This window comes from Candoia aspera, chromosome 2 (genome assembly GCF_035149785.1).
Source record: "Candoia aspera isolate rCanAsp1 chromosome 2, rCanAsp1.hap2, whole genome shotgun sequence".
Taxonomy (NCBI): domain Eukaryota; kingdom Metazoa; phylum Chordata; class Lepidosauria; order Squamata; family Boidae; genus Candoia; species Candoia aspera.
This window is the reverse complement of record NC_086154.1, coordinates 163,034,964-163,057,089: the sequence shown is the minus strand read 5'-3', so window position 1 is coordinate 163,057,089 and position 22,126 is coordinate 163,034,964. Positions and strand designations below refer to the sequence as shown.

The window sequence follows — 22,126 nt, the reverse complement described above, 5'->3', positions numbered from 1 at the left end:
AATGTTCAGCTCAAGGATGAACTCAAGGATGTTCAGATATCTTTTATTTTTATTTTTATTTTATTTATTTATTTATTTATTTTCTATCCTGCCTTTATTATTTTTATAAATAATTCAAGGCGGCCAACATAGCTAATACTCCTTCCTCCACCTGTTTTCCCCACAACAGCAACCCTGTGAGGTGGGTTGGGCCAAGAGGGAGTGACTGGCCCAAGGTCACCCAGCTGGCTTTCAGGCCTGAGGCAGCACTAGAACTCACAGCCTCCTGGTTTCTAGCCTGTTGCCTTCACCACTAGACCAGACCTGCTCTATTTGCCCCTTGATACTCACAGTCCCCAGTCAACAATCAATCTGTTGATTGGCATGTGGGCAAGTCATTGGCCAATGCCTTCCTCAATATGATAGCACCCTCTCCCAGCAGCCAGCCACATACCTGAACAGCAGACATCTTGGGAGCATGGTCACATTAGGGAAAGACAGTGTTTGCAGCACAGAGCAAGCTCTCCTCCAGCAGCCCATCGCTATTTGGCAGTTGGCTGGGAACCCTACACAGTCTCTGTGAAGCAGTGTTCCCCACTGTGAATCTTGGAGAGGGGGAGGATCTGGGAAACCCCCAGCCCTTGCTTTAGCACTGCCTGTGGACCTTGGAATTGAAAAGGTTGCCAAGATCTGATTTACACTATTAATCTTGCAGTCTCTCCCTGAAGACTGAATTGTACCAACATGTCATGTTCCCGTTCTGATGTTTATGGTTCCTCGTAACGTTTCACATGTCATGTCTGCAGTTGCGTGCCTGCCTGGCCACGCTGGTAAATTTCCTTTGTGCTGACTTGTGACCTTCTGGAATGTATGTTTGGGTTATCTCTGCTGTTCAAGGTTACTTTCTCAGGCCGATTCTAACGGTTGCTAGCATCTGGGGTGGGTGGTTGCTATGCTAGCCTGAGGGGAGGGTTCGCAACGGGAGCAAGGCTTTTTAAGTTTGTATTTGGCACGCTTTTGCTCATTCTCAGCTTTCTTCGTACTTTGCATACTATTCATTCAATAAATCAGTTTTCTCTAGTAATTACTGGTGAGACTCCTTTTATTGGAATAGGCAACCGTTACAGCTAGTAAGAATTTATTTGGTGGATTGCATTTGGTATGCATTCTCCATAACACTTGGATAAATCTGCTGCAAATATTTGCATTAATTGACCTTCTTTCTGCAGTATTCTTTCTTTATCGCTTTTGTATCTTGGATGCTTGTTGTTTTATTTACTTGCTTTGAAGCTGAAATAGAATAGTGTGTGTGTTTGTGTGTGTGTGTTTAATATGTTTAAGCCAAAGGTCAATAAATGACAAAGTCAGTGAATTACGCTTGCAAAAGCAATCAGGCACTGTAATTGTGTAATATTGTAACTTTGTTTTCAAACTGGAATTTGGAATTTCCCTCACCCACCCACTTCACAGAAGTCACCTGACTTTCTTGAAAAAAAAAATCAGCCTTCCCTCTTTTGTTGATGTAGAGCTAGCAAAAATGGGACTTGTGCAACTGAATTATTTGAACGTGGTTTTCTTTGGGATGAATTATTTAGGGCTGTGAGAAATGAAGGATACAACTTTTAAACAGCAGAGGGAGACAGAGTTCCGTAATGAAGGTTCCTAATTAGAAATGTTGCTCTGGGCTGGTAAGGGAGCGAGGCAGAAGAGGCAGAGAGAGGGACAGATACAGCTGCAGAGACCAGGAGTTAAAGGTAAACCGCTCTCAAGTTCTTTTTCAGAAATAGGTAACCTGAGTATTTGTACTGAGATTAAGTTTCCTGGCAAAGGTCTGCTCTAGGTTTATGTCAGGGAGGCGGGCGATGCTTCTTCAAGTGATCCTGCTGCTCAGAGGTGGGGTGATCCTCTTTGGGAAAGTCAGGAGTAGCTTTGTGGCAAGTTGAGCTTCATCCCTTGCCTTAAGACTCTGAGGAGTCTCCTGTTACATTGTGCACCTGCACGCACCTTATCAAAGACAACTGCCTTTAGGGCATAGTTTTACATGCTAGCCGAAGGTGAGAAATAATATGTAGACAATGAATTCATGCTAGTTCCCTTCTTGGGGAGCTGGATTTTCACTTATTCTGTTCACCCACCAGGCACACTTCAGGGGAGGAAAATCCCACTGAGCAGGGCGTTGTGTTCCCCTAAATCTAATGATCCCTGTGGCTTTGTGGAAGGAATAAGGATGGTGCTTTTACAGATATGGTAAGTTACTGAATACACAGAGAAAAGTTGAACAAATAACTTGGGACTCTGGGTAGCCACTTCCAGATGAATGTGGGGGTGGCAGGAGATGGCCAACAACTCCCTTGGGTAACTGCATCTTGCCAGGGCTCCCAGCTGCTCTCATCTTGTGTGTAGGATCTCTGCTGCAAACCCTCACTTAGCAGTGTGACTTTCCTGGCAGGTCTGTCTCATCTGGGTCAATAGAAAGGACCAGGAAAGGCTCCATTATCCTTTGGGGGCTCTGAATCAAGTTAATGTGACTGTTCCTGCCTTTAGTGTATGGGATGGAAAGCAAAAGCCTCCTGCTCTGTGTAGCTTCCTGTGGCTTTCTGTGTGTGAGCCACTTGTGGGGTCCCCCCTGTTCTGCACTCAAGGCAAGCAGCAGATTTCCTCCTCATGATCAGTTCTTTGGTTTTGCACTCAGGAGGAGAGTGCAAGAACTTTCCTCTCTTGTCTTCTCCACCAACATGATCTTGGGGAGGCTGCCTATGCCTTCAGATTGCATGCATGTGTGTCCCACCACCCATGCATTAGAGCTGAACTAGCTAGGGGTGTTGTTAGCCCTGGACCTCTGGGCAAAATCCAGAATGTCAAAGCTGGAGCATTTCCCAAATACATCGTAATGGCAGTTGCCTCTTAGTGCCTTTGCTTTTAACAGAGAGGTGAGGTGGTGTCCAGAGATGAGTTTGTGCTGTAGAGTGAAGCTTCAGTCATAGCTGCTACCTTCCTTTGTCCAGAATGTCACCAGAACCCCCCCCCCCACACACTGTATGGATTCAAAGGTGGCTGACAGAGACCAATACTTAATTCTGCATCATGTTTCATTCCCAAGTTCTTTTCTGTAGAACGTTTTTTGAAATGCCATTGTCACCACCTTGCAGACATTAGGTAGAACAGTGTTTCTCAACCTCAGCAACTTTAAGATGTGTGGACTTCAACCCCCAGAATTCCCCAACCATGCTGGCCAGGGAATTTGGGGAGTTGAAAGCCCACACATCTTAAAGTTACTGAGGTTGAGAAACACTGGGGTAGAAGACCAGCTTGCTTGGCAATGGAGACAAAGGGCCAAAGAGATATCCTTTTCTCGATTTTTCTTCTTCTTTTTCTCTCTTTTTAAACACTACTTGCCAGACATATTTCACAGCAAAGCATTATTCTACCCAGTGAGCTCTGTAAAATGTTTTGAAAAAGGAAAGGAAAGAAAAGAGGAGCTGTTTGTTTCCGTTCCAGTAGAGGGTGACTGTGTTGGAGGAAAATTCTGAGAGTGCCCTGGACTGCAAGAAGTTCAAACCAGTCCATACTCCAGGAAATAAAGCCAGGCTGCTCACTTGAGGGAATGATATTCAAGGCAAAACTGAAATACTTTGGCCACATAATGAGAAGACAGGACAGAAGATGATGAGGCTAGGGAAAGTGGAAGGCAGAAGGAAGAGGGGCCAACCAAGGGCAAGATGGATGGATGATATAGAGGTGACAGACTCAACCTTGGGGGAGCTGGGGGTGGTGATGACTGATAGGAAGCTCTGGCGTGGGCTGGTCCATGAAGTCACGAAGAGTCGGAAGCGACTGAACGAATAAACAACAAATGGGGTGAATGGGGAAGAAGGAAGGACCAGGTGTTGGGATCTTTTTTCACTCTTTTGGGCTTGGGCGAAAAAGAAAAGGGGGACCTTCTTTTCTAGCATCTGGGATGAAAGGAGGGAGAGAAAGCTAGAGGACCCCTAGTAGACATTTTGTCCAGGGGCTGAGTGTGAGTTTGGCAGCCCTGCCCAACATTGATCTTTCCTCTTTTAGGAGCTTCATTGCCTTCCTCTTCCTGTCCTGTACTGAGGCAACATCCATGTATGGAGAAATCCTGTCTCCAAATTATCCTCAGGCATATCCCAATGATGCTTTGGAATCCTGGAAAATAGATGTTCCTCCTGGTTATGGAATTCATCTCTACTTCACTCACCTGGATATAGAGCCATCTCAAAATTGCCAGTATGACTTTGTGAAGGTACAGAGACACCTCCCTCTGTTGGGAACTGGAGAGTGGAGATGTATGTGGGCAGAGGTTTGCTAGGCTGTGCTGCTGAGACACACAACTAGGAAACTGTTTCATGCAAGATATACATCTCCTCTGGTGATGTGCAAAAGGTTAAGGATAATGGTTATTTAAAGAGAGTTGAATATTGTTTCCATGCTAGATCACACCTGTGCTATAAATAATGAATTAACTACTAGGGTTTTCTAAATATTAGCTATAGTTTTTTATTTTGCCTGCTCCTGTATAATTCCTCTAATGGAAATGCATAAAGATGCCTGATAAACACTTAACACCTTAAATAATAATAACAACAACGATAAAAATGCCCAAACCAGTCAAAACATCTGGCTGACTGGTCGACCAACAATAACACAGTATTATTATTACTGCTCTACTGCCTAACACAGTAATAATATACAGTATTTGTATTATTAAGTATAGATACTGATTAAGTACATTATAGTAATCTCAAACGAAAAAATGTTCAGGACATGAATCCCTGTGCCAGGTTGTTCTTCTCCGGCTATGCTCATAACTGGCACACAACCCAAACTGTGCAGAACCCTTCCAGACTAGTGAGTTTACCTAATCCACAATATTCCCAGGACAGGACATTCACCCCAAGTCCCAGACAGGGGACCCCAAGCCTCTCATCTTGTCATGATCTACTTTTGGCTTCTTGTTCTTCATCCCAGCATTACAGCATCTGGACACTGGTCCAGCCCTTATACAGCATCCCCTGACCAAAAGGCTTCTGCATTTCTCCTCCTAGCAGAAGTGGCTTCATCACTCAAGGAATCTTGGAAGAGTGCCTGCTTCTGGTCCCTCTTGTCCCTGTTCATGCTATTTTGCTGCCACTTGCTTTTTTTTTTTAAGGCTATAATATTTTTTTCTGTGACCCAGTCAATATCTCACTCCTTTTTTCATTATTGCACTTAGTGGCAGCAGCAGGAGACATGAATCCTTATTTGATGGTCTCCAACTGCCATTTTAGTTTCCTTACAATGTATGAAGATGGGGGTGGTGGTAGTAATATAAGATCTTAGTGTCTGCTGCTACCCTTAAATAGCAAGATTTTTTAAAATAAATGTCAGAGGAATGGCAAGAAGCCATCTGGTACAGCTGTTATCACTATGCTGGTATAGTATAGCGCACATCTGAACTCTGAAGAGGGTAGAGGGGAAGGGTGGTTGAATGCTAAACTGAAGGCCTGAACCAATTCTTGGACATGCTATCCCAGCCTTCAAGAAGGGAGTAGCTTCTGAAATGCCTGGACCTTTGAATGCACATCGATCTGGAGGCATGGGGAAGTGGAAGCAAGTGATGAATCGTGTGTTGTAATGGTGCAACACAAACTCTTCCCCTTATGAACTTGCATGCAATGTCATGATGCAGGTAAGAATGGGTGGAGCTTGTGTTGTGATATCACAATGCCTGTTTCATCATTTGGATATCCCTGTGGGTTAGAAGCAGAGGCCTTTGCTTCAATGATTCTACAAAGGCAGCCATTTTCTGAGAAAATTAAACTTTGGATGACATGAACAAATTGGGGAAGAAGGAACAAATACGGATGGATGGTATTTTCTGGATGATATTCATGTCATTCAGATGACCAATATGTTTGGCATAAATGGGCCATTTTGAAGTCGTGGTAAATGAGGTGCAGAAAGGCAATTTTTACCTTAAACCTCCTCAAAGCATCCCAGCATACAAAAAAGGGGCAACCTTTTAGGCTCCACCTGCTCTGAGGGTTACAAAAGGGGAGTTGATGTGCTACACCTTTTGCATCCTGGCAGTAGAACACTGACAAAGAGCTGGAAAGGGTGGCTGCCATGAATCACAGAGATGACAATCTCTGCAACAGCATTACTGTAGAAAAACATGGTTGAAGCCCAGAACAGGGGGAAAGCCCAGCCAGAGAAGAACAACCTGGCACAGGGTTAAAAATGACTCCACCCTGACTCTGTTGGGTATAAGAGGGAGGGAAAGGAAAACACAGCCAGGTTTTTAAGGTTCTGTTACTCGATCCTACATCAGTCACATACACTTGCAATCAATCTTGTGTCCTGGCCTACCTTGAAGGGCTGACATGGAAATATGAAGGAAGGATGCTCTGTGGGCCCAAGGAAAGTATACAATGTTCTGGATAGAAATACAGTTAAATATAAGCCCCAATCTTGTTCATCCAGGTCCTGTCTGGTGAGCAGGTGGAGGGTCAGTTCTGTGGGCGTAAAACGAGACGCACGCCGGGCTCTCCTGTCCTGGAAGAACTCCACGTGCCCTACAACAGTTTGACTGTCCTCTTTCAGTCTGACTTTTCCAATGAAGAGAGATACACTGGATTTGCTGCCTATTACACTGCAATGGGTAAGCCCTTGGCTGGCTCTTCTGAGCAGGTAAACATGTGTGCCTTGAAAAGAGGCAGATACCAAAATAATAATTTTTTAAGAAGGCACCATTTCTGATTCCTCTGAAAGAGGAAGCAAAACTCTCCATGCCATTCAAGAGCTCAGTCTTAGATCTGTTTTTGATTGTGTTGCAAAAAAACCAACAGTGTATTATGCTGGCCACATAACCCGGAAGTGTCCTATGGACAACGCCGGCTCTAAAGGCTTAGAAACGGAGATGAGCACCGCCCCCTAGAGTCGGACACGACTGGACTTTACGTCAAGGGAAACCTTTACCTTTACTAAGCACAAGCCAAATATTACTTTCCCTAACTCCCCACCCACCCACCACAACATGTAAGTCTTTGGAAAGTATATTTGGTTCATAGGCACATGTAGTTATTACCATAATTTTTCTAGGTTAAAAATTAGGACTGGCCAGAAATGTTCTTTTTTCACATGTGAACTGATAGGTCCCAAGAGGTGGGATGCAGAAAGGATCCCAGCTGTCTCTCAGTGGTGTCCCTAGATGATGAGAGAGAGACCGGGGAGAATGGGAATTGGCTGGTGATAATGTGGCTTATTACTATTTCATCAATCAAACTGATTAAACCAACCATGTTTTAAAGCAGAGCTAGTGTCTGTTGGACTTGATTACGTTTTCCCAATTTCTGACGATGTCCAGAGAAAAGCCATACTTCATTTGCAGTGCATTTCAGAATGGTGATGAAAGAACCCATGAGTTCATAAACCAAGAAACTTCTTAGTACTTCCATCCTAGTATCCTGGATAAATGAGCAGCTGCCTTTTTGTTATACTTTTCTAGTCTTCCTCCCTATCCCATCCAACTGCTGATGTGAAAATACAGACATTTGATTTGGTATAATTGAGTCTGAAATGCTGCTAACAACTAGGGAAACCAAGAAAATTGTGTGTGTGTGTGTATGTGTGCGTGTGGTACCATCTGTGGTTATACCACCTACTTTTTCTGTAAATGAGGGCTCTGGATTTGGGAAAGACATGACTAGGAGACCAAGCCAGGCTGGTAAAGGTCCAAGAGAAACTTGGGCCTTGGAGAGGTAGATTATGTTATCATCTCGGTCATCCTTGCTCCTATTCCACAGAGTATTTTTCTACCTGTCTTCTCCTTTCTTACAGATGTGAACGAGTGCACAGATTTCGTGGAAGAGGCCTGTAGCCATTATTGCAATAACTATATTGGTGGCTACTTTTGCTCTTGTCCTCCTGAATATTTCTTGCACGAGGATAAGAAGACATGTGGAGGTATGACTGATTGACTGATAGATTTTCATTGGCAGGGGGTGGGGTGAGTGATAAAATATACATTGTGATGATAATAATAATAATAATAATAATAATAATAATAATAATAATAATTTGTTAAACTTGTATGCTGCCTGACTCCCAACGATTATGGTGGCTCACAACAATCAAACAAAGAAAGTACAATAAAATCAGTAATAGATAAAAGATGGCAAGCATGGCAGACTAGATGGAATGAAGTGAGGGGTCTCCATCCCCCTTGCCAAAGGCCGGGTCTTTACGGCTTTTCTAAACAACAGCGGAGTGGGGGCCATCTGGATCTCGTCACAGAGGGCAGGTGCTGCTACAGAGAAGGTGTGCTTCTGGGGTCCCAATACAGGACACTGTCTAATCAAAGGTATCCAGAGGGCGCCAACCCTGCAAGATCGAATTGGCCAGGCAGGCAGTCCCTCAAATGACCACTCCCTCTCTGTAACCGGAGCCACTCTGCGCCTCACATATGTGAGTACAGAAGAATAAGGATTGTGCTGTTGACATCACAACACACATTTTGTCATTTTGTCATCACCATGATTAGGAATAGTACCAATGTAGATTTGATTTGTATCTGCCTTTCTGCCCAGAGAGCACTCAAGGGGTAGGCTGACAGTAAAAAAATAAAAGCATAAAGAGTTAAAATCTGAAAAATTAATTAAAGTTAGTGTTAATTTAAAATGGAAAGAGCTGGCTACATAGGAAGGTTTCTTAAAAATAGAAAGTATAGGGTTAACCACAATGCCTAAGGGGATGGTTTTACTACAAGTCCAACATAAGAGGCTCTCTCCTGTGAGCCTGACAAACAGACTACAGAAAGTTGAAAAGGGCATCTTTTGCTGACTCTGATTTCCAAACACCTTCATATAGAGATAGGTGGTCTCTCAGGTTTGGTAGGTAGGTAGGTAGGTAGATTTTTTTTTTTTACCGTATGGCATAGCGGTTCGGTGTTCATGCTGCTTTTTTCTTGCTGGGAAATCCTTGTGAGGTCCAGCAGCCAGATGTGCAGACTATGTAGCCGTGACAAGTCACATTGCCCGAGGTGCAGCATGAGGAGGCTAGTCTACATTGCACCGAGTTGAGCTGAGAGAGAGGGACTGGCCCAAGGTCACCCAGCCGGCTTTCGTGCCTAAGGCGGACTAGAACTCACAGACTCCTGGTTTCTAGCCCAGCACCTTAAGCACTAGACCAAACTGGCTAGATAGATAATAGATAGATGAGAGAGACAGAGCAGAGAGAGAGAGAGATATCTATATGGCTACCCATCTCACAGCAATGACTGTTAGGCCCAAGCTGTTTAGGTTTTAAAAATCGAGGATATGCAAGTTCACATCCTTACATTCTGCCCCAGCACTGGAGTCCAAACTGAGGTAGAACCAAGTAACTTTATCTGCAAAATACACTGCAGCATTTTCACAATGGGCCACTGCTGGCCTCAGCTTTCTGAGTTTTCATCCATCTGTACTCAAGTTTACTTCCCATCTGCTTCATCAACTTTGTTCTCCATTAAAGAAGGGAATTGAGCAGCCATGTGGGACCAAGCGTGTCCACAGTCCACTGCTTCCCTATTCATCTGTCACTGATAGAAAGAGCAGGAAAGTTCCCACGTACATTCAGGAAACAGTTTGGATCCATGAAATGTCTGAGATGGACCTTTTAATTGGTCCTCCAACTCTGCAAACACCCCTACCAGTATCCAGCCTAAAGCTCCTAAGGGCTCCTTCCTCCTGAGATCACCATGTTCACGTGGACGGAACACCAAATCTAGAGTATGCCCTGATGCATATGTGGAGCCATCTATTAATTAGGACAGGTGCCTGGCCCCCATGGTAGACCTGAGCTTCTAAGACGCTTCCCGTTTAGAAATATTACATGGACATCTATTCCTATATTAAGGAAGATCTATATACAGTATTTACTGAGACAGATTTCCTTAATACTTAGACAAGAAAAAAAAATCATTTCTGAATTTCTATGGGTCATTCTCTTATGAGCCTCTTTCAGAAATGATTGAGATGGGAAGTTGCAAAAAATTCAGAGTTAACCAAGGATGTTAATATCAGAAAATATTATCTTCTGATAAACCATCTCCAATTTTCCTTGACTAGAAGAAGCCCAAGAGATTTAAATGCAGAAACTTCAAATGGCACATGCAAAATTTGTGGTGGTAAAAATGTAACTATATCCCTTCCATGTTACCCAAAACACCCCTGTCCCCTACCTCAGCCTGCCTACTAGTAGTCCTTTAAACCGTATGGAGAGCCAAATAGTAATCACAAGCAACTGTTAACTTTATTTCTATTCTCTGCCATTGCCTTTCTGCTAAACTCTAGTGAACTGCAGTGGGAATGTGTTTACTGAGCTGTCTGGGGAAATTACCAGCCCCAACTATCCCAGGCCATATCCTGAGAACTCACACTGTGATTACCGTGTCATCCTGGAGCCAGGATACCAGGTGATCCTGAGCATTGGGAAGAAGGACTTTGAAGTTGAGCCAAGTGACTCAGAAGGAAATTGCATTGATGCCTTGAGAGTAAGTGGTTGTGATGGCTCCTGAATGTATGTTCCTCCTACTTGGATTGTATCTTAACTCTGTTCCCCATGAAAATGAGTGGCCGACCTAACTTCCACAATCCATTCAAGCCCTGGAATGTGTGCATTGTAGCATTGTAGCATGGTCAGGCAGGAACATAGTGAATTTGGTTGTGACATACATACAACTCTTCCTTGCTTTTCCAACATTGTGTTCAACTTTGCTCTCCTGCTAAGTAAAACTAGAAGGGAGAAAGGTCTGTATAAGTGGACTGAGCTTCAAGATGTGCAACAAAGGGACACTTGTATACACTTGACCTTGTTGGAAAGGTTTGCTTCTGTTGCCTTAGAAATTCCCTTTCTCCTCCTGTTACTTCTTCTTCTTCCAGACTTTTTTAATGCTCTTCTGTAAATGCAGACAATTTTCATTTATGATGGTAAAAAAAATAATCTCTGGGCCTCTGTTCAAAAGCAAATAGTGAAATCAAATAGATACTCTAAGAACTAGTAGCAAAATCATCTCCAAAGCATCACACTTTGAGAGAACCACAGCTGAAGCTTTCCCTCCTACATGTTTAGTTAATTCCAGCAAAGTCTCAGATTTCTCCTTTCCAAATTTGGAATAGTTGATTTTTTTCAAAAATCAAGTAAGGAATGGAGATATGGCCATGTTCAAACTCACAATGGTTATTTATTGTTAAAACTTGGTTACTGCAAATGAATACAGACTTAAATATTGTAGTGCTATAGATAGCCCAAAATATGTAATCTTTCTATAATATCCTACTTCCCCCCCCCAAATGTAATGGTTTACTGTCATACCCAGTAAACACAGTAGATATTGTGGTTTTTACTGTTTTTCATGTGCCTAACTGAGTAGCAATTGTGTTTTGGAATAATACCACCAGCATGATATCTCAGACATAAAATGGATTCCAGTAAAGGTTTTGTCTGGGATTCTGAACATACAAATCTAGCTCTCTTATGGACATTTCAGACCATTTTGAATAATACTCAGCTTAAGAACAGCAGGAAAAAGTAGAAGTTTTCAGGCCTTTTAGGAAAAAAAGAAAATAAGATCTAAGCAGTATTTCATGTCTAGTTGTTCAGTAAGAAGCTACTAAATGATGATCTATTTTTATATTAAGGTCTGTTTTTGCATTCTGTGCTAATACTTAATCAGGGAAAAGAAAACAGGAAGGAAAACTGTAGTTTGGTGCCCCTCTTTGTTTGAATAAAAAAATCAATAAAGAGTTCAGGGATGGTAATTAAGATTGGGCCAGAGAATGTGGTTGATTTATTATGGGAATGAAGCAGTACCATCAACATTCTTCTCTACCAAATGTTTAAAGACATCTTGGGACAGCAAGGTGAGTGGAGTATTGATAGCTTATACTTAATACTCTTCCATTGCCTGTCTAATTGAAATAGCAATCTTTCTTTTAGGACCAAATCCAGGTTAGTCAATATTTCATATCCAGTTACAGAGTAGGAAGATGATTGTTCTGAATGTTCTGTGTTCTTTCAGTCTCTGGGAGGATTGACAAATGCTTAGCACATCCTTACATTATATGTCATTAAATGTATTTAATATCATCAATAACTTGCTTCTATTTGGGTTTTGCTGCTTTGCATTAATATTGAATGCTTCTGTAGTTATATCTTAAATTCTTCAGCCAACAACTCTTGTGCTTATGTACGTCACTTTACATCTTGAATGCCTGCCCCATTCTTTCCACTATTATGGATGGTTTTTTTCTCCTTTTTTTTTTTTTGAACCTTTCCCCAATACTCCTGCTGGCTGTTCTGTAGTTTTTGGCAGGCGATCAGCATTTTGGTCCTTACTGTGGCAATACATTTCCTGGGCCTCCTGAAATCAAGACTAAAAGCAATATTGTGGACATTTTCTTCCAAACGGACGAAGCAGAACAAATGAAAGGCTGGAAAATCCGCTACTTTGGGGACCGTGAGTAGATCTCTTCTGAGGAAAACATGGGGGGTATTCAAGTAAGCACTGAAGCAGAGAACTGGGTTGTTGTAACAGGACAAGTGTTTGCTTTCAAGGAGCAAACAGAAAATATGATATTTGCAGAGTGGTGGGTGAGTTACTGTCAACAAAAAGAATGTGGTTTGCAAGAATTCTGCTTGCTGGAGTTAATTAGGTATTCCCCCAGACCAATTGTGAATGGATAGATTAGAGGGACTGGGATCTTTCTTTGGCTGTGGGCAGAACTTTTGAGTTGTTGTCTGGTTTGGGGTAGTTAACTAGCACTCAGCCCCACTAAAACCAGGAGCAGAGGCAAAATGCAGTAGAGTGTCTAGGAGAAAAATACATGCTATATTTATTGTGCAGTGTTTAGGAAATACATGGAATTTCCATCAGAATTTGAATGGAGGGTTATACCTTCCTGTGCCATTACTACTTCATTTTCAGTTCCTTCCCCATTTTGCATAAACTTATGAAAAATAAAATCATCTCAAGAAAAAAAAGAATAAGCAATGATGTTATATAAAGAGGGGGCATCTTCAGGATCAGTGTGGGTTTCAGCAGAGAGCTTTGCAATCCCAGTGGAGTAAAATAATCCTTTCTTCCTTCCCCTTATTGACAAATGCTAGGGCAAAAAAGGTACAGTTGGCCTCAGTGAAGAAAGGATGAAGTACAAGCTGAACTCATGACTTGTACTGGTCCTGATTCTGACCATGGAGGATAGAAAAGGGGATATGTATTTGTGTGTGAATATGTTTGTATGGGATTAGATGATTGATTTCTGATACCTTTTCTCTTTCCAAAGCAATGCCCTGCCCACAGACTGTTATTTCAAATTCTGTTCAGCATCCCTTAAGAGACCATTATGTCTTTAAGGATTCTGTGATGGTGACTTGCATAGAAGGTCATGAGATTGTAATGGTAAGTAGTCTGTGCTTTCAATTGAAGGCTGTCCCTAAAGTTCCTGGGGATCCTGTGGGTACTACAGTGTTGCTTGATTTATTCAAGTAAGAAACAGCTAACCATGGATTAGCAAGTGATGTGAGCACAACCATAGTTTCTGCAAAGTCACGTAATCAACAGCATGCCATTTTCCTGAATGACAGATATTTATTACAGATATTCCATAGTACTGCAAAAGGATTGGGTCTGTATTTTGATCATGTATTAAGACCAGAAAGCAAGTAGGCATCCTCATGATGGGCAAGCCAAAGATCAACTGCAGGAAGCCTGGCTCAGCCACTTGACCATGAAAGTCTCACCTGCCATTTCAAGACAGGAGGGTCAGGACTACTGTTAGCAATCTCCCAGCTGGACCTGCCAACACTACACCTTTCTAACCAGAAGTGGGGAAATAGAGGGAGACCAGCACCTGCAAGGATGCTGATGTTGGTGAAGATCAGGGGAAGCCCAGGTGACAGATAAGAGGGGGAAAGAAAGAGTTCATGACAAATTGCAATGATATCAAAGTGATGCTGTGGGTGCAATGATATCATCCCAGAAATGCCACAGTGGCCACAATTGCATACTTGCATTAGAATCTCTGACACAAGTACATAAATTGAAGCGTTTGTGTGGTGATGTCATCAAATATGTGTCGTCATTGCTCCCAACTTGCCCTCCCTCCATCTTCTGCAGATGCACATGGACAGAATCAGAGATGGATAAAGCGTATGAAAAAGTTTCAAGGAAATGAGGATTCCTAGCATCATCAGTTAGAAGACAGGCTTCAGTTATTCAGTCTTTTACCCCTTGATGGATTTCCTCCCCAGTGTTAAGAATAGGCAGAATACATAATGGGAAACTTGCAAACAGGGAGAGGTAGTCATCTACCACCATAACATTTTGTGAATGAGGAAGGGTAGTACAAGCTTCATCCAAAACCTTATTCATTTTTGTCTTAAGAGAGGATGAAATACCAACATCTTTATTTAATACTCCATCTCCTTAACGTGGTTTCCCCTCATTCCCACCCACTATCTACAAGAATGGTAGTCGTGCCTGAGGGCTTTTCCCCATAGCTGAAAAGAAGTGCTATACATCTCTTGAGCTGACGAAAACTTCACCAACATAAAATTTGGTGTCTCCACTGGGGATCCCTAAACTGCCTCAATACCATCTATTCCGAGGTGTGTGTGTGTGTGATTTTGGATGTGCAGGACATGTTAAGTAAAAACACTGGTTAAACCCTCTGGTTTTGCTTCCCTTCCCTTTTCTCAACATTTCTACACAGCAAGAAACCATCTGCCAGTTACAGTAAGACTATGATTGGTGGACAGTTTTGACAAATCTCTAGATTTGTGAACTTTGCCACCTTAAACAAAGGTACCTCTCTAGCCTACCAGATTGCTGATCTTCAGGCTGGGGCACCTGCCCAGTAAAGTGGGAGGGCCTCTTGGGTAGAGCTTATTTTACAGCTGATTAAGTGCAGTGAGAAGAGCTGCTCTGGGGCAGAGGGTTGGGGGATCAGTTCAGTCAAGGGGAAGGGTCTGTGCTGTTTTACTTGCCAGCTCTGACAATCAGCTGGTGGGTAATCTTGTTTTGAAGGTAAGCTTAATGCAGTGCTCAGCCCATTGTGTATGTGTGTTGGGGGGTGCCTCTCCCTCTCCCCCTTGACAAGGCAGCCCTAAACTCCACATGCCAATTCTCCAGCTGTTTTCCAGATGTTTTGAGCATGGCTTTAGTGCTCCTTCTCTCCTGGAGCCCACCAGCCATCCATCTGCAGGCTCTGGGAAATGGTGGGTAGTGGGAGAGTCCAGTTTGAAAGAGCCAGACTCTCCAACTGCCCAAAAGAAAATGACCCTGGGGGAGAGTCCCCAGGGTCCAGAGGAGAGGGGGGTTGCCTGCCCCAGCCCGAAGGTACTACTAGGTGATGTGCTGATCCACCTCCTATGGCCATCTGACCACACTGCTGATAACAAAATGAATTAAACCTTGTGCGCCTCAAAAGTGCTGTGAATTGCTGTGGGCTTAAGGGGAAAGTACCACTTTAATGGCAGGATAAGTCAGGATGATTTAAGGCTGCCTCTGGTGTGGGGTGGGGATGAGATGAACTCATGTCATGGAGACATGGCAGAAAAAACAAGGTTGCCATGGCATGTTTATCTTGTAGCTAGGTGCGAGTGGGGAAGGGCCCTGGGATCCCTCTAGAGGAATGAGGAAGAAAAAGATACATTCCTTAGTCACTGAATTAAACTCTGATATAGGTAGGTGGATGGATGGATGGATGGACGGACGGACGGACGGACAGATTTTATACACACACACACACAGTACACACATACATACAGTGTGTGTGTGTGTGTGAGAGAGATACAAATTTTGAAAGAGAAAAGTAAGGGAAGTAAAGAAAAGTAATAAGTAAAAAAAAGTGTAACCAAAGAAATAGAAAAGAGAAAAAAAGGAAAGGAGAGGAGAGGAGAGGAGAGGAGAGGAAAGGTATAAAGAAGCAGCTTCCAGTCTTCTTAACAGCAATTACAAGTACATTTATATTTTGCCCTCTCTCTAAGGTTACAACATAATTTCCTTCTTTCCATAGTCTACCCTTTCTAACCATCAAACCCATAAATCACAAGTTCATTTTTTTCTTTTGTCAGCAAAAAATCCATAAGGGGTTTCCAGTCACTAATAAATGAAGTTACCGTCCTTTCTCTAATCAAACAAGTCAGTTTTGCCATCTCTGCTAATTCTGTCACCTTCACAAGCTCTGCTATTTCTGAATTCTTCTTTCAGCCACGAGGCAGTACAACGTCCTTCTACTCTAGCTGTCAAAGCAATGGAAGATGGAGCAACTCTGATTACAGTTGTGTTCGTAAGTGATCTACCCATGGTCTCTAGTGTACTTTCTTACGGTTCTGAGATGATAAAGAACAGAAACCTGAGAAGCAGAAACAGAGATGTCCACAAAATCTGGAGGCTTCATCAATATATCAAAACGTGCATTGTGATGTCAGAAGGCAAGCTCCGCCTCTTACAGGTGACAATGTTGTGACCCAACATACAGAAGGGACAGGGTTTGTTTTGTGACACTGTGATGCACATTTTGTTGTTTGTCCCCCTGCGGATGCCCATAGACAGGAGAATCATAGTTTTGACTACACACGGAAGGCCAAGCAACTGCTCAGACCTGATTTTGAACTGGAAAGCATCTGACTTCTTACCAAAGCAGTGAAAGTAGATGTATTGCAGACCACAGAGAAACTTTAAAGTGACATCCCGCTATGTCTAATTTTCCTCACACCCATTCTGGATCAACCACAGAGTATGGGTGTTACCCTTGATGGCTGCTGAAAAGTCAAAAACTGTGGAGGTTGACAAGGATTCAACCATTTTTAATGCAGTAAAGTTTGAAAATCTTCGTGTGACATGAAATACTCACATATGGAAGTTTTCTCTTGGGAGGACCATTCCAAACAAATAATGCAATGGGTGGTGGTGGATGATAATGTATGCAACATAAATAAAAATGAAACTGGAAAGGAGAACTACTCTAATCCTGCCCCCCACTTCTTCTTCTTCCTTGCAGCTGTAGACTGTGGTATGCCTGATCCCATTAAACATGGAGATGTCGTTTACTTGTCAGGATTGGAGGAGACGCAATATCAAACCACTATCCGTTATGTGTGCCGCAAACCTTATTATACCCTGAAGGGCAAAGGTGTGTTCCATCCTTTCTTTCCCCCACTGAAATCTTCCAGTTCAGGAGTTAAGAAGAACATCATTCTGCTCATTGCACAGTGGCTGCCCTCATGAGGACAGAATTGGGGTGGGAAGGCTCAGTAGCCTTGGGAGCCACCAAATTGTCACTGTTAAGGTGATTTGAGATGGGAAATCAGAAATTGGAGTACTCAGGTTTAACAACACGCTTAGTGATGTAAAGAAACAAGATTATCACAAACATAACAATTTTCCTCTCTTCCTCACCCTTTCCTTTGGTCTTTCTGATCTTTTTGAAATCATGGCTGTTGCGTATCACATGATAGAGGCTGCAACCTGAAGTATCCACAAGCTATGTGACTTTTTCCCTGTGCCTCCACACAGCAGATCTTCTCTTTCTACCTACCCCTTATAGCCATTCTGTTCCCAGGAACCCCTTGTTTTCATTTTTTAAATCTCAACTGCTTATTCCTTCAGTTGTTTCCTCTCTAAGTTTCCATTATCTCCTTAACAAAGGGAGGGGGTGGGTTTGGTAAAAACATTGGTTAAAATATTTGGTATATCAGTTCCAGGGGTTACCAAATTCCTTTTGGTACTTTTCTTTTTAGCACATCTTTGTTGAGTTGATAGTAAGTCATAGCTGAATGTGTTTTGAAGTTTGTGATACATATTATGGTCTCTTAATCATCATTAAGGTAGTACTGTACTTATAAATAATTGCTTTATTTCCAAAGAAATATATCAGTGTTCAGCCAGTGGAAAATGGGTGGATGAAGAAGGGAAAACGGAGCTTCCAGTTTGTGTCCCAGGTACAGTCTACCTACTGTATAACCCTCTGTGCTTTTCTCTGAAGGAGAAGATCATGATCAAGTTGCAATTACAAAATAACAGTGTTGCTTCTCTTTAATTTCCAAAACAGCATTTTCCCTGGTAACTCTTTTGCCAGAGAAAATTCATAAATTGCCTCTCTAGTTCAAAATTATTTAAAATTGGAATGATTTGCCAAACATTGAATTTTACTGTTTAACTTGTTTTGGAAAGTTTAAACCTTCCTCCAACATCAACCCTACCAGAAGTTCTGAAATAGGAATCATTATGGGAATCCTGATTAGGACACTGGAAAGAACAAGTGAACTGTAAGGAGCTTCCCAGAGAGGAACCAAAGGAAGAACATGAAGCTTGCTTGGATATCCCTGGATCTAATATTCTCTATACTGTATTGGCCAAGGCACCTAGCTTTGGATTGTGGGTTTTTTGGGCTGTGCCTATAGAGTTGCAGAACCTGTATTATTTTTGCTTTCTCTCCCTTGTTCATTGAATATAAATATTTCTGATACATATTCTGCTTTCTCTCTGGCTAAAAGGAGATTGTGTGTGTGTGTGTGTGTGTATACATATTTAAAAATGCTTTCTTCTGTTCTTGTTTTAGTTTGTGGAATTCCCAGTAGACCTATAGAAGAAGTAGGGAGAATTTTTGGAGGAACTTTTGCTAATGAAGGAAATTTCCCTTGGCAAATCTTCTTTGAAGCCCCACTTCAAAGGGCTGGTGGAGCCCTCATTTCAGACCTCTGGATACTCACCGCAGCTCATGTGCTGGATGGTTCTCCAAACCCAGCTCTCTATGCTGGGTTGCTCACTGTTGGTCCAAAGGCCAAGAGTACTACAGAGCCACTGGAGATAGAGGCTTCATTCGTTCATCCTAAATGGACAAAAACTGAATCAGGGTCCAGGACAAACTTTGATCACGACATTGCTCTGTTAAGATTGAAAGAGCCTTTGACCATGGGTCCCACTATTTCACCAATTTGCCTACCTGGTGCGTCTTCAGACTATGATCCACAGATAGGGTCCTTGGGCTACATAGCTGGCTGGGGCAGGACCAATACTTCTCAACGGTCAGTGAGACTCAGGGCAGCTTGGATCCCCGTGGTGAACATGGATACATGCCGAAAAGTGAGGCCAGATCCCCCTGACGACACTTTAACTTACGTGTTCACAGACAATATGATTTGCGCTGGGGATGGCCGGCAAGACAGTTGTCAGGGAGACAGTGGTGGGGCATATGCTATCAAAGATCCCCAAGACGAGGCACGCTACTATGTTGCTGGACTGGTTTCATGGGGGCCCAAATGTGGCACTTACGGTCTCTACACTAAAGTGGCAAATTATGTGGACTGGATCAGAGAAGTCATGAATCAGTATGAAGAACCTGAACAGTAGAGACTTCCTCTCCTTGTGCACTGCCTGTTCCCCAGGCACCTTCTGACTCTCAAGATGTTTTATACCACTCAGAAGTCCAAAATACAAAAAATGAAGTTTGCAGCTAAGGTCCGTATTATTGCAAGTCGCCTTAAATTGCCTGACCTCCTCTGTCTTCAGGAGAAGTAAAATGATAGCAGCCATATGATGTTTTTCTTGTTTTGAATTGCCTTGTCTTCTCTTTCTTTAATTAGGCTTTGTTTATTTTCTTTTTTCTTTTTTTGGGAGCTATGTATACCAGCTGTGCAAACTCCTGTTAGTTCATGCAAGAGTATTGCATTTTTAACCCCCCAGGGTTTCAACCATTGGAGAAGGAATAGGACTAGAAGGTATTTTTGCATCATAGGTCTGGAGCACACAGCCACTGAAAACAGAAAATTGTAGAACATGTTACACCAAAAGGTTCTTTTAAATTGAAAGGCGTGGCAGCCAGCCTTCACCTTCTGCATTGCTTGCAGGGAGGCTTTTGCGGGAGAACCATCTCATGAATTGTGCCCAAAGTAGCTCTTCGTGCCCTTATTGCATAAAAACCAATTTACACCCATGAAGACAAGAATATTCCATTTGTAGTTTTCCACTTTACCAGTCTTTGTAGGAAAGAGCTGCTTCAGGGCTTCAACAGGTAATGCCAGTGCCAAACAGTGGAAATATCTTCGTTCCTCCAGGCCATGAGCATAATTTCAATCCAGCACTGGTAATGTAATACAGAAGAAGAGAAACAAAAAAGAGGCATCAAACTTTCTTCAGTAGGAAGAAGGCTAGTTAAATGAAATGTGTACACATATCCAAGTGTCGGAGAATGTATCCATCTGAGATAGCAGTGGGAAGGCCTTCTGATAATTGTGCCCTGAGTTAAGTCCAGAATATGTGATTATGCTATCCTAATGCTCTTCATAGTCATGTGCCCTTTTTGAATAGCTTTGAAATGTACTAAGCCAGGCTACACCAGCACACTGCTGGAGAGGCAGTCCTCTCAAGCTACAGCTTCAAACAACTGGGTCATCTGAAATAAAGGTTGAGGCATTCCTGCTTGAGAGGGAAGAAAAGCAGGCACCCAGTCTCCATGAAGTAAAAGTGGGCCATTGCCTGAACAGACCCTTGTGGGCTGCCAGAGGATCTTCACAGAATCTTCATTTGCAGGTTGGGTTTTTTTTAAAAAAGGGGGTGGGGCAGGAAGGAACTATTTTAAATATGAAAATAATGCTCCCTGTAAGCCAAACTTTGCTTTTATTAAAAAGAACACCATATGCTGAATGATGAGCACAGTCTTGTTTTTCACCTGATGCAGAATCCAAGAATAAGGCAGAATATTGCCAACTGCCAAATATTTTGTGCAACTTCCATTCAGCATTCAGAAACTCAATTGTGTTACATCAGTTGCACATAAGCCAGTGACTTATTTACCCTTTTGTGGATCCTTGTGTATTTATTCATCATCCATTTCCCAGAACAGAACTGTGTGTACTCTGGCCCACAGTTCTTTTCTATGTATATATAAAAGAACTGTGGGCCAGAGTACAAACTCTGATACATATATCGGAATTGCAATATTCAGTGACAAGTTTTTCTCTGTTTCAAAGTCCCACAGTCCCAATTTAACATGTTCCTGGTATTCCAGTTACTTCTGTGAGGAAAATCTTTTCCCCTTTTCTCAAAATGTTAAGGTCCTTTACAAAGGATTAGGCACATTTGGATAACAGGTCAGCTTCTAGGCACAGAAACAATATACACAGTGCTGGGAGGTGCAGCCTAAGAAAGTCTTCTTGTCCTGTTTATAAGCTTCCCAAAAGCTTTCTTCTAGATTCTGCCAAGGACAGACCTTCAAACTGATGCTATAAGCAACTGCTGTGGATTCCTATAACTTAAACATCTCTACACATTCTTACATCCTCTTCTCTTTCTATATATTGTAAAATATTGACAGGTGTAATGGCCAATTTGCTTCTACTCAGTCCTCCTAATTTGGATTATCAACAACCACAAGACTATAAATACCCACCAAACTATGGAATAAGGCAGCATCTGGAGTTCTTATCATGAAAATGCCCTGATATTTTTTTTTAATATAAGTTTCCACCCTTGTGATATCAAACACATGGAGGAATAATCCTCTGGTGGAATGAAATCTGGCAGTGGATGGCCAATAATGAAGGGAAACAGATGGGGATATCACTTTAGAGAAATACGGTCCTACTCATAGTTCTAGGCCATCAGTTCTCAGAATCAACAATTTGGATGCGAAGATTTAAAAAAAAAAACTTGAGAAAGGCCAAAGGCAGGGTTTTCATATTTATACACTGGAATCTTGCATAATCAGATCCACAGCTTTAGCAGCTTTATTTTGCAGCTTAAATTGCAGCAGCAGCATTTTGAGAAACTGACTAAGCTGTCTGGGTTTTCCCCATCTGGGTTAAATAAAAACTTAAGGGATACACAGCATTTTTGTCCACACTGTTTATGGTCGAAGAGTAATATTAATTATGTAAAAATCCCAGATTTCTGCTTTTTGGACTTATTTTTTTTTAGATAGAGAGGGGTCCAAAAGCAACAACTTTGAGGATGTAGGGATGCCTGGCAGTTCCATTCTGTCAGCTGTTTTACATCAGTGCCTCATGTATTATGAATCTGCTTTTCTAATTTTACAGTATTTGATTTAGTTTAAACATGTGAGGGAGCGAATTCTGTTCAAGATCAGCATGTATGCAGAGGAAA

The 22,126-nt window shown here is 42.3% G+C and overlaps 2 protein-coding genes across 2 annotated transcripts in view; one reads left to right on the top strand and one right to left on the bottom strand.

Moving 5' to 3' along the window:
• Nucleotides 1-22,126, bottom strand: part of C1R (complement C1r) — a 228,544-nt gene that overhangs the window by 186,596 nt on the left and 19,822 nt on the right. The gene's annotated exons all lie outside the window — the stretch shown is intronic.
• Nucleotides 1,504-20,562, top strand: C1S (complement C1s). The gene is made up of 12 exons (XM_063294652.1): nt 1,504-1,733; nt 2,118-2,226; nt 4,042-4,246; nt 6,466-6,643; nt 7,822-7,947; nt 10,314-10,513; nt 12,325-12,478; nt 13,305-13,420; nt 16,232-16,310; nt 17,025-17,156; nt 17,890-17,964; nt 18,585-20,562. The coding sequence occupies exons 1-12, from the start codon at nt 1,652-1,654 to the stop codon at nt 19,373-19,375; spliced, it is 2,247 nt and encodes a 748-aa protein (XP_063150722.1). The 5' UTR covers nt 1,504-1,651; the 3' UTR covers nt 19,376-20,562.